The following is a 17,421-nucleotide window of genomic DNA, read 5'->3' as shown; positions in this document are numbered from 1 at the left end:
GTGAGAATCAGCTGATAAAAGATTACCAGCTGAGATTTGTCCGTTTGCGGATTGTCAGGTATTCTTTCTTCCTCTCAAATCTGTTTGTTTATGTACTGATCAAGAATCATCGAGATTTTTTAACAGATTATATTTAAAAATACAATCTGTAACAAATCTGATTCAATTTATTACATAAAATCTCATATTTTCACACGTACATACCTAATTCATAATTTATTTTTTATGATAGACTGATATATTTTAAATTACATATAACCGAAGATATGTATGTTGAGTCTCACTCACTTTACTGTAATTTCTCTCACATTTCAAAACTATTACAGAATACACATGTGACATTCAAATTAGCATATATCATCTAAACTCCCCCTCAGATTACTTAATATTACCACCCACTGCGTCAAAGTACAAAAATTTTCCATAAAATTGAATTTATATATAATATATGTTCACGCGTTTATGTAAAATTTACATGTGCGCCATTTCGTTGTCTGTGAGCAAACTATTTACGAGGCGAAGGCCAAGTTTAAATTTAAAACCAACTCTAGGTCATAGATCCAATCATCTGAATTTTTTATTGGATTTGTCTAACTTTTGGCAAATTTATTTTTCCCTGTAAGTACATGTAGATAATCATCGCAATGTCTATACAGTTAAATATTAAATATATGCCCTTAGCCTCGTACATGTGTATATGCTCACATAAAATATTGACTTCCGGACTATAATTAATGTGCCAATATCAACAGGAACTTGGTTAAAGGTAACAGTTTGATTTAACCCTGTCGATGACGCACTTATGTACATATTCACTTTCTATATTTAGTAATAATAGAATCGTGTGCATATTTCATATCCGCTTTAGAAATTCAATCGTCACATTGAACACAATTTAAGACATTCACAGTTTTCGGTCTAATATATTACTAAATACGAAGAAAAATTAAATATAATTTATAGCACAGTTGAATTAATTTTCTGGTAACAATCCAAAAAATTTCAGTATGAGCGTTTGCTTCCACAATTATTGAATGATGTCTACAACCAATAATAGTCCGTACTTTGACTTCTTTATCTATTTTTTTTTTTTGTGTATTTTTGGATAGAGATGAGTTAGCACAATTTGATCTTCAGCCGTGAAAACTAGCACCTGCATACTGAAGAGCATTTCAGATCACCTTGAAAGAGGTGTCACTTATATTATTACATATTTAAAGATCACCAAACTGAAATGAAAATGTCACGTGTAAGAAATTACGGCTATTAAACGGTTGTTTGACCTTCTAATATAAATTATGCCCTGTTAATTACAGTCTGTCGATAATACTGCAGTTGACTAACATATGTATTTCAAGTTCAATAATAATATGACCTTATCATTGCCATTCTTGCGATGTATCATCGAGATATTTAATCGATCATTAGCGTCATTGCGATAAGGTGTGATTTATTAAGTTCACGGACCTCTCATGATAACTCAATGCTTATCATCATACTGGATACAATATAATTAATACCCATAAATTCAAAAATTTTATCAAAAAATTATATTGAATTGTCACGTCATCTTGGATTTCATAAAAATCAATTATTATTTACAATTAATTTCTTGTATAGATTATACGATTGACGTAGCCAATGTTCCATTACTTAAAAATTTCAAACATACCTATATATATGAATGTAATATACATATATATGTAATATGTGTATTTCTACTATGTAATTTGTATGTATTTTTACTCGGTCTCCGTGATTTTACAGAATGTTAAATTACAGAAAACGCAAATATCAGAATGCAAAGATCAAAAATCGAAAGATCTTAAGTCGAAAGATCAAAAAAAAAATGGTGCATGGTAAACGGTACATACTCACTTAATTTGCGCGAGCAGGATACAACAGGAACAAGAGGAACAGCCTTTTCCTCCCGTATCCTGCGCGCGCACATTAAACAAGGCTGTATGACAAAAAGAGAGATAATTTCACCGCATGCCACTGATATATACCTAGTACCGTTTACCATGCACCCTTATTTTTTGATCTTTCGATTTTCAATCTTTGCCTGCCGATATTTGCTTTTTCGACCTTTTTACTTTCGGTGCCGTGAGGTAGACCCAGTTGAATTTTTATTACGATGAACACATTTTTGCATAAAAACAAGAAGTTTACTAGTTCAACATTTAGGTACAAACCGACATTTGTACCTAAAATGAGTATGTCAATATTTATTATCAAACTAATCTTATTAATACAATGAGAGATATTAATAAACCGATACCATATAACTCTCTGTTGAGATGCCTCACAGTCACATGTTTTAAAATTGGATTTAAAAATGTTTGAAATGTACAAATACAAAAAAAGTGTATCAGCATGACTAAATCAATATATGTACTATACAACTATTACATTTTCATAGATTGGTAGTAGGAAGAAAAAAATGGGCGATTTCTATTGATCAACTGACTAATGACAATTCCATATGCTAGAGGTACACGATAAAGAACATCAACAGATATCAAAATAGTATTATATGATTTCAAAACTTATCCCAAATTCAATTCATAATGTCTAGGCCGGTATATAGAAATGTAAAATGGTATTGCTTTTAACAAAAAAAATTCGCATGTGACCAACCACTTTATGTATTTGAGAAATAAAGAAGTATAAAAAACAAAATTCGATAGCGAAACATATAATACGTTCATACACATTCACATGCTATGAGAGCATTTTCGTACGCACATACACCGGCTATGAGAGCATTTACGATACAAATTGAGCGAAAATGTAGTAAAATTCACACGAAGGGCAGACATTTTTAAGGGTTCGAAAAAAGTGGTTAAAGAAAAATCTAACAAGAGTAAACTGTCACTTCCGGTATTATTTTGAGAGTTAGGGGCCCCGCTTGGTTCAGTGATAACATCCCAAATGTGAATCGCTACTAGGATAACTGCCGCTACGAAAATCGCGGATTTCCTGTCACACGAAAATTCGTCGCACAGGAAAATTTCTGTACAGAAAACTACCCAAATATTGCTCAACAAATGCTTTTTTTACAATTTTTGTATTATTATCGACTAGACATATGAACTTCACATGTTGATACGGACATACGAGTCCGTAACGTCATTTTAGATAACAATAAAAATCTCGTAAAATAAAGCATTTGCTAAGCAATATTTGGGCAGTTTTCTTTACGGCAATTTTCCTGTACGTCAAGTTTTCGTGTGACAGGAGATTCACATTTGGGATGTAACCAAATGTGAATCTCCTGTGAAAACCCCCAGCCGGCCTTGAGGACAGATACGAAAAAAAAGTACTGTCCTGGTAAAATTAGTACGAATGGTCACCTTACACTACAAGTAGTTTTATATTTTATAGTGTCGGCATAAATGTGGCGGTAATTGGATTATGTCCAAAAGACAATTTTTGCGATGAAAATCGCAAATACGGAATATTTGGCACTCGAGTTCTCGTTAGTATGACAGTTATCGTTAGTATGATGGACTTGGCTGCCAGATGTTCCGTTATAGAGATTTTAGTGACTTTTGGGTGAGCGCTTTGTGACCAATAACCACCGATTCGGTGATTATTGTTCACAAAGCGCTCGCCAAAAGTCACTAAAATCTCTATAACGGAACATCTAGCAGCCGAAAAATCCATCATACTAACGAGAACTTGAGTGCCAAATATTGTGTATTCGCGATTTTCATGGCAAAAATTGTCTTTTGGACCATCGTCATGTGATTGATAATCCGGTTCGGTGATTACTGGTCACAAAGTACTCGTCACATGGTCACTAAAATCTCTATAACGGAACATCTGGCAGCCGAAAAGTCCATCATACTAATAATAACTATCATATTATCGAGAACTCGAGTGTCAAATATTCCGTATTCGCGATTTTCATGGCAGAAATTATCTTTTGGAAGATCGTGATGGGATTAATAATCCGGTTGGGTGATTACTGGTCACAAAGTACTCGTCACAAAGTCACTAAAATCTGGGTGACCGTGAAAAAGTCGAAAACATTCGTTTATCATGCATACATATGAAAAACGGTTAGTATATACATATGTATATATCAGTGGCGTGCGGTAAAAGTCTATCTCCCCCCTCGTCGTTCATCCTCACTTAATTTGCGCGAGCAGGATACAACAGGAACAAGAGGAACAGGCTTTTCCTCCCGTATCCTGCGCGCGCAGATTAAACAAGGCTGTATGACAAAAAGAGAGATTATTTCACCGCATGCCACTCATATATTATTATATATACATAGTACCATTTACCATGCACCCTTTTTTTTATCTTTCGACTTACAATCTTTCGATTTTCGATCTTTGCCTTCCGGTATTTGCTTTTTCTACTATTTCACTTTCGGTCCCGTGAGGTAGACCCTTAAAATCTCTATAACGGAACATCTGGCAGCCAAAAAGTCCATCATACTAACGATAACAATATCATACTAACGAGAACTTGAGTGCCAAATATTGTGTATTCGCAATTTTCATGGCAGAAATTATCTATTGGACGATCGTGATGTGACTAATAATCCGGTTCGGTGATTACTGGTCACAAAGTACTCGCCCAAAAGTCACTAAAATCTCTATAGCGGAACATCTAGCAGCCGAAAAGTCCATCATACTAACGATAACTATATCAGACTAACGAGAACTTGAGTGCCAAATATTGTATATTCACGATTTTCATCCTTTGATTGTCCTTGTGACCTTATGACCACCGCAATGTGACGAATACTCCAATTACCTAACCACCGAACCAAATGTGGCGTAAAAACCTTCCCAAAAAAGGGTTCGGTGATTACCAGTCAAATGTGAATCGGTCCCAGGACAACCGGTCGCTCTAGATCGGTCGCACGTGATCATCCGTCACACTAAAACTGCTCACGAGAAAACTGGTCACACCCTAAAATCAGTAAACCAGTTTTCTCGTGACCGATTTTAGGGTGTGACCAGTTTTAGTGTGACGGGTGATCACGTGTGACCGATCTAAAGCGACCGGTTGTCCTGTGACTGGTTCGCATATGACTAGTAGTCCATTTACCGTAAAAAAAACTTCCCAAAAAAGGATGTATTCACGCATGGCAACCCCGCCCCCACCCCAAAACATCGTATGACGTTTCGAATTACGTACAGCCGAGACACATACGCACGTGCGATGACGAACGCGCACGCAATCCTTTCAGCTCCGCAATAGATCGAGAAAATTTTCCCTTGCTGGAACACACAATCATTAGTCATATCGCATTGCCTTATCGCCCCTACGACTCGACTCAATTTAAAACTCGCACACGAACGAGTCACGACACCATTTGACATTGACCATTCGACCACCGACGGTCAGAAGGTCAGAGTGGAGCTCGCCGTTCCAAATGCATCGATCAAATAATAAGACGGCGTCTTGTATCGATTGTTTCGCAGAGAGCGAACCGTTCGACGAGTCAGTCAGAGACATGCACCAGATGGAAAGGGGCGCCATTTTGTTCGACCTGGACAACACGCTCATCGGCACGAGGAGAGCTGACTCCAGCGCCTGCCACAAGGTAAGCGGGTCTCTGCCCGAGCTATTTTGACACTCGCCCCCCTCCCCCCCCCACAACCCCCCGCTAGCATGTCATCCGACCCCGCAGTCTGTTCTTCGAGGGTTGACTCCAGCGCCCCCGCAGACTAGCGGCGAAAACGCGAAGCTGATTTGACACTTGGTGAGCCCCTCCCCTTCCGTTTCCTGTCAGTCGGCATGCTCGTGCTGCTTCAGACGTCAGTGTAGTTCGAGTCGTGGCCGCGTGATGTCGCTACCGGAGGGCGTGCGCCGTTGCGCAGCTGCCCTTGCAGACGCTCGTTCAGACACCGAGAAGTTCGCAGCCCTCTTCTTGGCCGCCAAACTCCTCAAAGCGGGACAATGCGACGCCCCATCGCGCCTCGCCCTCTTCGAAGCCATCGGCTTCGACTTCCTGAAGAAGCTCCTCCTCACCCGCGACCTCCCCGAAGACTGCCCGGCCTCTCTCTACAAATCAGTAGCCCTATCAGTACTCGTAGCCTTCTGCTCGGACCCTCACATAGCAGCTCACCCGGAGACCCTATCGAACCTGAACGTGCTGCTGGACATAGTCCGCACGTCGGACGACGACGACAGCGACGACAACCTCATGCTAGTCAACGAAGCCTACACCTGTCTGAAGAGCATCGCATCGTGCGAAGCCGGACGAAAAGCCCTAGTAGAATCCGAATGCATCGAAAAAATGACCGAGATATATGCCCAACAGAGTTTTCAAACTGACGAGGCGTTGCAGTTACTCGTCGTTTTGGTTAGTCGGGACGGGCCGAGGACTTGGGGCAACGATCCCAAATCTTTCCACTCTCTGATGAACAAGATCGCTTTGGACTTCGAGACGGATCACTCGGAGCGCAAGTTCGAATTGGCGACGATCTTGAACGCGCTCATCTTCAGCTGCAACCGGTCGGTCGTGTCGCAGACGGCCTCCGATGAGATCTGGCCGTTGAGCTTGTACAAAGGCCTCACTGATATTTTGACGAGCAAGATCGGCAAGGCTCAGCGGGATCCTGCGCTCAAGTTGACGTCGGCCGTCGTCGACCTGCTCGGCATCGAGTGGACGCTGAACGATGACGACAATCCCAAGAAGATCTTCCTGCTGCTGGTGCAGTTGGCTTCTATCGAAGTGCGGATGCAGCTCGACGATAAGAGCTTCAAACAGGCTACGGTCAACGCGGAACTCGTCACCTCTTGTTTTATTGTATTGGAACTCGCTATCAATTACATGGCGAGTGAACAGATCGACTTGGAACAGAAGGAGAAGCAAACCGTTTACACCGGTTTGAAGGGTGCTTTCTCGGCTATCGTGTCCGTGCTTACGAAGGTATCTAACGATAAGAACCGGGATAAATTGATCGACGTTGAAAAGGTTTACGTTTGCGCAATGGTGCGCGTGCTCGTCGCTTGGATCGCTCAAGAGACGACGGCTATGAGGGCTCAGATATATGCCCTGTTGCCGTATATGCTATCGTTGGCTAACGACACCTTCTACGCGTACAGATCGAGAAAGTTGATGGAGAAGAAACAAACGGATCCGTCGATGGAAGTCGAATCGTCTATTCTGAGCCAAGTGGATATATTGAGAGTCATGTTACCGTCACTGTGCCATTTAGCGGTCGAGGACAAAGCGAGATCTATAATTCTATCGTCAAAGCAAGACGAAGTCTTGTACGAGTGTATGGCATTCCACTGGGACATCGTACATTATAAAAAACCACCGATTCCGAAGTCAGAGCGTGGCAAAGCAAGAACGAACCCCGAACCGGAGATAGACCCAATATTGTTAGATCAAATGAAAGATTCGCGCGTCGCCATGGTCAGCCTCTGCAACATATTCATGAACCTGACAGTGCTAGAAGCGAAACACGTGGAAGAGAGCGTGCAATTCAACACACTGATGAAGTTCATATTCAATAATCTGCCCGAATTGAAGAATTCGCCTGAGAATCTCGTCCTATACGGACACTTGGCGATTTTGGGTTTGCTTCTGTTGAAGCAACAGTCCAAGAAAGTAAAGAAGAACGACTTCTCAATCTGTCGCTATATTCAATCTTCGATTCGTTTCCTGTGGGACGCGTACACAGTCGACGAATCTAACGATCCCACTGCTCTAGTCGTGTCGATGATTTACAAAGAGCGATGGTCGGAGATTATGGAGTTGTGGTTTTTGGGTATGCAGACAATGAGCTCGGTGTTGGCTCTCGTGCCGTGGATTTCCGAGTTCGCCATTGAGAGCGGTTGGGCCGAGGGTATCCTCGAAATGCTCGTGAAAGTCAAAGTTGGCACGCTTCCACCGAACGTGAAGTCAGCGTTTGAAGATTTCCTATGTCACTTGGTCGACGCTAGTCCAGATGTAGTTAAAGTTTTAAAGAAAGCGGACGCTCTTAAAGTTTGTCGAAATCACCGACTCATGGAACTGGGGAAGAAACTGTTTGGAGACTGACCCATCTATGTATTAATAATTCTATGTATATTTTTTTGTATTGATTTTTTTATTTTGTACTGATGATGTAATAATAACAAATTAAAGAATGTTTTTTTCGTATATATTTTTGGATGCGTTTTATTATTAAGCTTCGCCCCGACACACACCGCTCGCTTCTAAGATACATATGTAAACAGCTGACGAAAGCGTGAATAGTTAAATCTATTTTTGATCTTCCAGTGGGTGTTTGCTCTTCCACGACCGAGCTCACTTTTCCGATGAAGTCATTTTCAACATCGTTCCAATTCTAGAACGTTTCCTTTGCCACATTCAACTTCGTTTAAAATTTTCTATAAGAAAAACCAATATAAATACACAACGCTGGAGTCAATCCTCATAAAGAACCACTCATCGTCTATTCCGCATAATTTTTAATCAATCTTCAAATGAAAATATATACACACTTATATTGTATGTTCCTTTTATATCCACTTTCAGCCGACCTTATAATCCTCCCAATCAAGAATTTATACCTGTATAGAATGAAATAAAAAGAAAACTTGTCAATTTTCAGCTTAATAATGCAAAAATGGATGCCTAAATGATACATTCAAGACTGGATGAGACAATTTTTACAGATATACCTATAATATGTTGATATAGAAGAATCATAAAATATTTAAACGTAATGGATATGATTTGTATTTGTGCAATGACTGTGTCGGTTTATCTTAATTCTATTCTCGTCTCATTAGCTCGTCAGTATTTTGACCGAACAATGCGGTGTGCCCGAATGTGATGCTGTGACGGCCACGTCGGCATTCTTGCGAGACTTCCGCAGGTGTCCCGACAATCCGGAATACGATTTAGACGCGTGGCGTAGCCTCCTCTGGAGCGAATCCCTCGGCGAGGAGTATAGCCATCTAGCAAGTATGTTTTTTATTTCGAGCCGCCAGAGAATTCTCTGACAATTCATGTTATTATTATTCAAACAAAATTTTTCATTTTTATTTTATCAAACTTTTGCTGTAATATTCTGTATCTCTTCAACAGAGGCCCTCATCAACGTATCACACGTAAGGCAGATACACTAACGCCAAAATCAAGGTCACATCTATGTACTTTAACTTTAAGCATATGGACTCTCGTATTTAACCCTTACAATCTCCGGCGGCTACTTTCGATCAAATTAAATCAAAATAAAATCGTATGTGGTAAAATATATTTATATATTAATAATATGATACTTTATGTATAACAGAGTTGTATTGGATTTTATTTTAGTTGAGCTTAGCAGCCGAATGAGAATATAACGGTTAAATAAAATTATACTTTCATTTTAAACGAAAACATGTGACTATAATATGACGTATATAATATACAACAACAAGCAAATAGAAAGCTATACAAAGACACATTGTTAGTTTTGATTTTGGACTTTCGAACAAATCGTGGTACATATCTGACTAATCCTATTTTTTTTTTACAATGCGCAATCGCCTATATAGAATTCTGCCTGATGTAACATACATTCCATTATCGACTAATTCGTTTATAACCATATCACCGATCGATACCGACTGCATACAAATCGTTTTTGAGGACATATTAGACACAAATTATCATTGCTCGATTTTCTCCGTCTATTATCCTATTCAAATTAAAACCACAACACTTTTAGGGGTGACCGTCACCGCACCGAATGTTAAAAAGTCGAAAATGTTCATTTACCATGCATACATATGAAAAATGGTTAGTATATATATATATATATATCAGTGGCGTGCGGTAAAAGTCTCTCCCCCCGTCGTACATCCTCACTTAATTTGCGCGAGCAGTATACAAGAGGAACAGGCTTTTCCTCCCGTATCCTGCGCGCGCACATTAAACAAGGCTGTATGACAAAAAGAGAGATAATTTCACCGCATGCCACTCATATATATATTATATATACATAGTACCGTTTACCATGCACCATTTTTTTTTTTGATCTTTCGACTTAACCCTTTCAGGAGTACGACCGTACGGGTACGGGCAAAGTAAAATGACCCCGCCAGAGTATGACCGTACCCGTACGGTTTGACACGTTCAATCACTCAAAATACTCTACCTCTCTCATTGTTCGACATATTTGCATCTCGTTTTTTTTTTTTTCAAGTGTTGCTGAGGTTTCTCTTTCACTCTTGTGAATATATATTTTTGTATTCGAATAAAGCAACCAAATTTAACGAGGCGTGAAAGCCAGTTAAATTTTTATGACTGAACATGATGACAATTTTTTTTCTAAAGTAATATTTTCCACATGTAAAAACTATAAAATATGTTCCGAACGAATAACATTGAAACGTATGACTAAATTTATTTCATTTGACCCTCATAAAAATAATTTAGCGTAAAATTATAGATTTATTTTCGAGAGAATTTGGTCCGGGATGCAAGGCAAAGCTGCCGCCGGGCAATAAATCAATCATATAATCGAGCGAAATATGTCAACTTTAAAACTTCCCACAAAATAAGAGTGTTCACTCGGATTTTTCAAGTCAGTTGATTCCGAAAAACAAACTCGCTCCTGAGACGTTTCTGGTGTTCAAATTAACTCACTACTCAAAAGGTTAAGATCTTTCGATTTTCGATCTTTGCTTTTTCGGGCTTTTCACTTTCGGTCCCGTGAGGTAGACCCCACTGTTAGATTTTTAGACCAAATGTTGGAGTTGCCAGGTGTGGCATGCTCCATCTAACTGCATACATTTGGTCTGATCGCGCAACTAATCGACCGATCAAATTCGCCCTATCGTAATTGCTCGTAGCAACCAAAAACCGAGAATCCACTCATTAATACCTATAATAATTTTCAATATGTGACGATGCAGCGACTAATCAATACTCGATACAAATTTGACTGATTGTGCTGGTCACTCGAGCAATAAAATCAAAAATAATGTTTCTAATGTGTTCTCAATATCGACACCGCACAACGGGACAAGTTAGCTATAAAGTCAAATATACATACATACGTAGGTTTAGAATTATATTTATTGAATCAATTGTATAATCATCGTTCCACTGTGCATCGATTTGGATCATCTCTTTCTCGGTCGTCTGCCACACCACAATCACACACATTTCATTCGATATACAATAAAATATGTACATATATATGTGGGGGTAGTGTTATTGTGTAGTATCACCGAGAATATACGTTAATAATCTATGACATTGGTCGGCATACGTTCCGTGTCGTGTGTTGTCTTTCAGACGCATCCAGCGAGTTTTTATTTATAGTAACGCTTAGATGTCATGGATTGAATTTATCATTCTATTTTCAGATGACATATACGTGCAATGGTTGGAGCTGCGGTACCATTACCTGGCCATTAACCCTGAAATCCTATCACTTTTACTGTCGTTAAGGTACGTCCTTGCCAAATGATTGTACACGATGTTTTAATATGCATACTATATAACTGATTTTATTTTTTTGTACAGAAAGCATTACCTGCTCGGTTTGATAACGAACGGTCCGTCTCGTGCTCAATGGGAAAAAGTTGAACGACTTCATCTCAGAGAGTATTTCGACTGCATTTTAGTATCGGGCGATTTGCCTTGGGAGAAGCCCGATCAGAAAATTTTCCAAGAAGCATGTCAAATCTTAGGCGTTGAACCGAAAAACTGCATAATGGTCGGCGATAAGCTTGAAACTGACATTCAGGTAAATATTTGAAACCCGTCGAGGCCGTCAATCAATTGTAATGGGGCGCGATTCAACTGTACATTGAGGAAAATACTTTGTATCTTAAAAAAATTGTTTGTGCATTAAAAATTTGCATTATTTTCGGTGCATTAATATTAAACAATCTCGTGTTGTGCATTGAATAAAATATTTTGTTACCATTAAAAAATATGAAACGATCATTCGATTTTAGCATCAGAATAGATACAAGAAGTGACAACGTTGCAGTCTTCCACTATTGACAACTGTCATCTGTCAAGTGTTTAGTTTTGTTTATGTATATGAATATGAATGATGATGTCAGGTCGTAGAGTTGGAGGTGTCGAAGGTCGCAAGCCGAAGAGTAAAAAACAAGAAGGAATACAATAGAGAGAAGCGTTGGTCGTTGTCGGTTCGTATTTTGGTATTCGCGACGTTGCCGATACAGTTCAATAGCCAACAGTATAGCTCAGTAGTTGCGTTTATGTTAAGCACCAAGAGATTATTGAGTTCAATCCCGGGCTAATCTTTAATATACTGCTGGTTACACTTGGATGTTTGTGAGTCCAAGTCAATCGTTTCTTATCAGAGTTTGCCAATTTTATCTGATCATTGTTGAAACGGTTCCTTAAAATTGGCAAAAAATCATCCCACCTGTTGTCACAAATCTTCTTTATTAATGTATGTACAATACTTAAAATCCATAGATTAATTGTTAATTTCGTGTTCTGCAGCTTCTCAAAATACAGTGATTTATGTAATAAAAATGCTGCATTGTTTGCAATTAATTGTCCAGGAAGGCGCATTGGAGTCTTCCTGGTATAATATCTATGTAAAAAAATAAAATCTGTCATTTTAATACACATTTCATCCCTTTTTTAAGTAGCAAATATATTTTTCAATGATCAAAGCAAAGTTTCTATTGCAATCTGTATCCTTCATTTAGAAATGCACACAATTTTTTTGGAATATACAGAAACTTTTTTTAATGTACAAAAATTTTTTCAAATGCACATTTATTTTATAAAACGGACGTTGAAATTGTTCCCATTGTAATGTGATGTAGACTCGGTTCGATTTACTATACGTATGATGGAGCATTGATTAAAAATTTTCTTGATTGTATATACATATATATAGGGTGGCAAAGAAGCCGAATTGGGTGGCACGGTTTGGATCCCTCTAACCTCGGAAGCCACGGACGATACGCTCGACGTCACGCCCGATTACACCATCGACGACGTGACCCAACTGCCGGACATCTTGTCGGAGAGTGACATGTGGGCCGATTGTTGCCGATTCGTGCGAGAGGACGACAGCAGCAACGACTTCATCAGAGACGAGAGCAGCAACGACTCCAACATCAGACAGGACGACAGCAGCAACGATTCAAACATGAGAGTGGACGACAGCAGCAACGACTGCAGCTGATATATGTTTAAAAATTACACCTCGTTAATCGATCTATCACACGTGGGTTCCGTAACCTGACGGGCGATGTCGTAACAACAGTGTCGTAGATCGATTATTTGCTTCATTCCGGACGGAGTCGTCGTTTGGTGTGTCGTATATGTAAATGTGTCACGTTTGTAATTTGATTTTTTTTTTATATTTAGCGTATACATATATAGGGAAGTCTTAAATCCCAACGTAACGGGAGATTCTTTTTTTGTATATTTCTTCGTTTCTTCGTTCCTCGGTGTAAGCAGCTGATATTTCGAAGCTTTTTATAATGAAAAAGGCTAAAAATGGCGTCCAAAATTTTAATTGAATATATTTGTTTGGTAGTTTATAAGTGAAGTTTTTTTTATTAGAAATGCTTTTAATTTTGTTTTACTCCTTATATAAATAATACACTCACAGTTATGGTCGTCTAACTCTTTCAGATCTAATTTTAGACTTCGTAAAATTATATTTTGTACTTAATATTCGTGTAGATGTTTTGTAATTTGTTAAATGAAAGTCGGTGCTCGAAATTGTATGATTTAGTTCAACCTATGTATATATACTAGGTGTGTGTTATTTGATATTCCGTTGTTGTCGACAGTATTTTTTTTTTTTCCTAGATTTTTCGGGTATATTACACTTAAGGTTGTTGAATTGTCTTACATTATTTACTAATAAAAGAGTTTATATATTTTTTTAACAACTGTATATCTAAGATAAAGTTCCTTGAAATATGTTGTTTAATTATAAATATAGCACGCCGCCTCCACTAAACGTTAACGTGTGTTTTTACACATCTCAGAAATTAGCTTTTAATGTGTATGTACCTGCACGTCGAGAACCCACTTGTAGTAAGTAATACATGATTATTTTTGTATTATATATCCTAGCAACAGCCGAAAACTTCTTCGGTACAAGTTTTCATTGACACATCTTGATATTGCATAGTTCTTAGTTGATTCACAGTGCGTTTCATTTGAGAAATGCTACTAAAAGTATAGGAACCATTATTGTATTAACGCATAGACTATCGATTTTCCGACGTGTGTTCTAGAAAATTCTTTGTAAATACCACCGATCTTCGAAATTACGTTTTATTATGTTTTTTTTATGGATCGTAAGTTCGAAGTATCGTCTCATTTATAAGCAACTAATAATTGTATTAATATACATAATGTGAAATGAAACCACTGACACGTATCGGTTGTATAATATATATATATATAGAAAGGTTCAATAGTATTTTATTATTTGTGTCGTGAATTTAATTTAAGAAATCTAAATATTGATATTATTAAATCAATAAGTTACCAATCATTATTTTTTTATATTTTATTTACTTAATAATGTGCGTTTTAGACTGGTATTTATGTAGTGTGAGGGTTAGCGTAATAGTATCGTAGGGTGATCAAATTATTATACATATCTCAAAATGTGATTGTGATCAAAATTGTAATATTTTCAAATAAAGATTTATTTTTGAATCGCTCGTTTTTTTTTCTATCACTAACTATTTATACATTATAAAATATGACATACACTATTACCTACGCCGTTCGCAACATCTTCGCTTCCTTCCTTTCCATCAACTCTTTCTTCTGTTCTTCGACGATTGCCCTTCTCTCTTCGAGAAACTGTGCATATTCCTACAAACAAACACATTATTTATATACATACATACATACGAGCCAGCAGAATAGACTAGTGATTAGCGTATAATGCTTTGAACGGAGTGGTCACGGATTCAAATCCCACTGGTTTCTTGGAATTAGGACTTGAAACCTTGGAATTGCGACTCCAGGTCGATTGTTTCCTATCAGAGTTTACCAATTTATCTGATTTTCACTGAAACGGTTCCAAAAAATTGGCAACCTCACCAATTTTCTCGCAAAATCTCAAGTTTTCAGCAATTTCGAATTTCACTGAATTGTATAAAATGCTGCAAATTTACAAATTTGTCCCTAAACGTCTTTGTGGATATTAATTGATACGTATTTATGTACTTTGTATAATACTGTTACGTACACCGCCGAGTAAGTGCAATCGGATTAGGCCGAGTAGCATCCCAGAGACTGTGTGACCGTTATAATTGGTTTCAAGGATTATCTCCAGACTAAGTGCAAGTAGGCTAAACAATGGCCACCGAATTGGCGTAGTAAGCGGCACCCAATCCCTTCTTAAAAGTGACCGATAACATGGGAATACATATCCGGGTACATGCCTAAACAATGGGGAAGTAACCGGACGTCGAAGATGCCCTGAGCGACCTGTCCCTTTACAAGGAGGTACTTAGGCGATATCAAGACATTCTGGACGGAGCACTGCCAGTGTGTGTATCTCCTCAATCACCAATAAATGCTGTGAAACGACTTTGGCCCTTTACTAAGATCCTCCACCCACCCCTACGCAACAATACTAATAATATTTGTATCAAATGTACAATGTTTTTGGTCAGGAAGGCGCTTCGGGGTTACCTGTCAGGCCTTCTTGGTATAAAATAAAATATAAAAAGGATATCTTCATAAAAAAACTCACCTCTTTGTCTAGTTTGTCTACTATTTGAATACCGCACGTGCGTGCAGTGCCGACGATCGAATTACATATTTCCTGCAGCGACTTGTGTTGCAATGGAGGATCCTGAGATTTTATTTTGGCAATCTCAAAGAGATGTTTGCGTGTGATTTTGCCGGCGATTTCTCTGCCTAAACACATCAACCCCAATTACTAACACAAAATATACATATATATGCAATACTGAAGATAAGTAAGTGTTATCAATACTTGAAAACATCGCTGCACTTTCGATTCCTGCGGCCTGTTTCAAAAAATACGTCACAGGCGGTTGATGCATTATGAGTGTGTACGAGCGATCTGGATTCACCGCAACTCTAACGGGTATTGGTATTCCTTTTTTGACTTCGGCGGTTCGCTCGTTGAAGTCTTTGCAAAATGTGGCTATGTTTATATTTCTCTGTGAATTTAAAGGTGATCACAATTAGGTTTAAAGCGCTACAAAGTCTCCGTCTACTTGTATGTGGCTGAAGGATTTAGGTTAGGTACCTGACCGAGCATGGAGCCAAGTGGTGGTCCAGCTGTGGCCATTCCGGCTGGAATATTCGTCATCATCCATTGGCTATGTTCGATTTTCACCGTTGCAGACTTCAAAGCCTTTAGACGACTCACCGATTTAGACATCTTTGGTTAACCTTAAATTACACCGGGACGAATCTATCTGTCAAAACTTACAGTGTAGCCAGACGTAAAAATATGAAGAACATAAACATATTTTTTACGGTTCGGTGATTATTCCGCAAAAAGCGATCTCGCGCACGTCACTAAAATCTCCATCATGGAACATCTGGCACCCAAAACTCCATCAATTGAAATCTACATCAGGTTTTTGATAACATATTGACAAAATGGATATTCAAAAACAGATTCCGACTCATAATTTGTGATAATTATAGAAGTAGAATGCATAGAATGGTCATTGTTAACAAAAGTATCGTCTAAAAGCGAGCCGTCGAAGAGAGAGACGAGAGAGAGAGACGAAGTTTAGCATACAATGAACAAACTCTGCCACGCAGAGATTTTGTAGCAACATTTTTGGAGGCTGAGAACGATTCTATGCATTCTACTTCTATGCATATAACATATAAAGCAGCATGGCCTAGTTGTTAGCATACATTGCTATGATCAGTGTGGTTACGAGTTCGAGTCACCCTGGTTGCTGCCGGCCAGACCTTTTTGGAGGCTGAGAGCGATTCTATGCATTCTACTTCTATGGTGATAGTCAATATAAAATAATATCGTTTATACTCAAACATCTGAAATACTAACAATTTTTTTTGTCATCAATTGCAATTACTATTTTTACTACAATTATTTTTAAAATGCAGAACCTTCATGGGTCTAATGGACCCTCGTAACCAGGACGTGTTAGAAAAACTTGTTTTTGTTTATCTAACACGTCCTAAAATGTTTTATTATAATAAATAAATAAGATAATTAGTCAGTAAAAGGAAGTAGCAGAAGGATATTAACATTTTTTTTTCTATAATTGAGTTATTGATATTTCAAGTGGCGAGTGGATCCAGGGCCTGAACTACTTGAGGGGCCCCATGTCGGAAATCATACCTGTTACATCATTTCTTTTTAATTATTTAAAAAAATAATAACCAACATATAGGTATTTTTCTAATAGTTCTAATAGATTTTTAGCATATTAAAATATATCGATAAGATCTTTTTCTTTAGTTTTATC

The 17,421-nt window shown here is 38.2% G+C and overlaps 3 protein-coding genes across 4 annotated transcripts; 2 read left to right on the top strand and 1 right to left on the bottom strand.

Moving 5' to 3' along the window:
• On the top strand, positions 1 to 14,639 carry LOC143921525 (N-acylneuraminate-9-phosphatase). Of its 2 annotated transcripts, XM_077444854.1 has the most exons (6): positions 1 to 58; positions 5,448 to 5,569; positions 8,758 to 8,932; positions 11,329 to 11,413; positions 11,489 to 11,711; positions 12,852 to 14,639. In XM_077444854.1, the coding sequence occupies exons 2-6, from the start codon at positions 5,480 to 5,482 to the stop codon at positions 13,140 to 13,142; spliced, it is 864 nt and encodes a 287-aa protein (XP_077300980.1). In that variant the 5' UTR covers positions 1 to 58; positions 5,448 to 5,479; the 3' UTR covers positions 13,143 to 14,639. The 2 variants fall into 2 exon arrangements, with proteins under 2 accessions (XP_077300980.1, XP_077300979.1); XM_077444853.1 differs by lacking the exon at positions 1 to 58 and having other exon boundaries at positions 5,150 to 5,569.
• Neurochondrin (neurochondrin) lies at positions 5,659 to 8,541 on the top strand. Its single transcript, XM_077444844.1, has one exon. The coding sequence runs from the start codon at positions 5,813 to 5,815 to the stop codon at positions 8,018 to 8,020; it is 2,208 nt and encodes a 735-aa protein (XP_077300970.1). The 5' UTR covers positions 5,659 to 5,812; the 3' UTR covers positions 8,021 to 8,541.
• Positions 14,640 to 14,663: 24 nt separating the features above from the next.
• Positions 14,664 to 16,423, bottom strand: mRpL11 (mitochondrial ribosomal protein L11). Its single transcript, XM_077444857.1, has 4 exons — positions 16,218 to 16,423; positions 15,939 to 16,128; positions 15,693 to 15,859; positions 14,664 to 14,803 (listed from the first exon to the last, which is right to left on the bottom strand). The coding sequence occupies exons 1-4, from the start codon at positions 16,350 to 16,352 to the stop codon at positions 14,705 to 14,707; spliced, it is 591 nt and encodes a 196-aa protein (XP_077300983.1). The 5' UTR covers positions 16,353 to 16,423; the 3' UTR covers positions 14,664 to 14,704.
• Between the last annotated feature and the right edge of the window lie 998 nt (positions 16,424 to 17,421).

This window comes from Arctopsyche grandis, chromosome 13 (assembly GCF_051622035.1).
Source record: "Arctopsyche grandis isolate Sample6627 chromosome 13, ASM5162203v2, whole genome shotgun sequence".
NCBI classification, from domain to species: Eukaryota; Metazoa; Arthropoda; class Insecta; order Trichoptera; family Hydropsychidae; genus Arctopsyche; species Arctopsyche grandis.
This window is presented reverse-complemented; position numbering and strand designations above follow the sequence as displayed.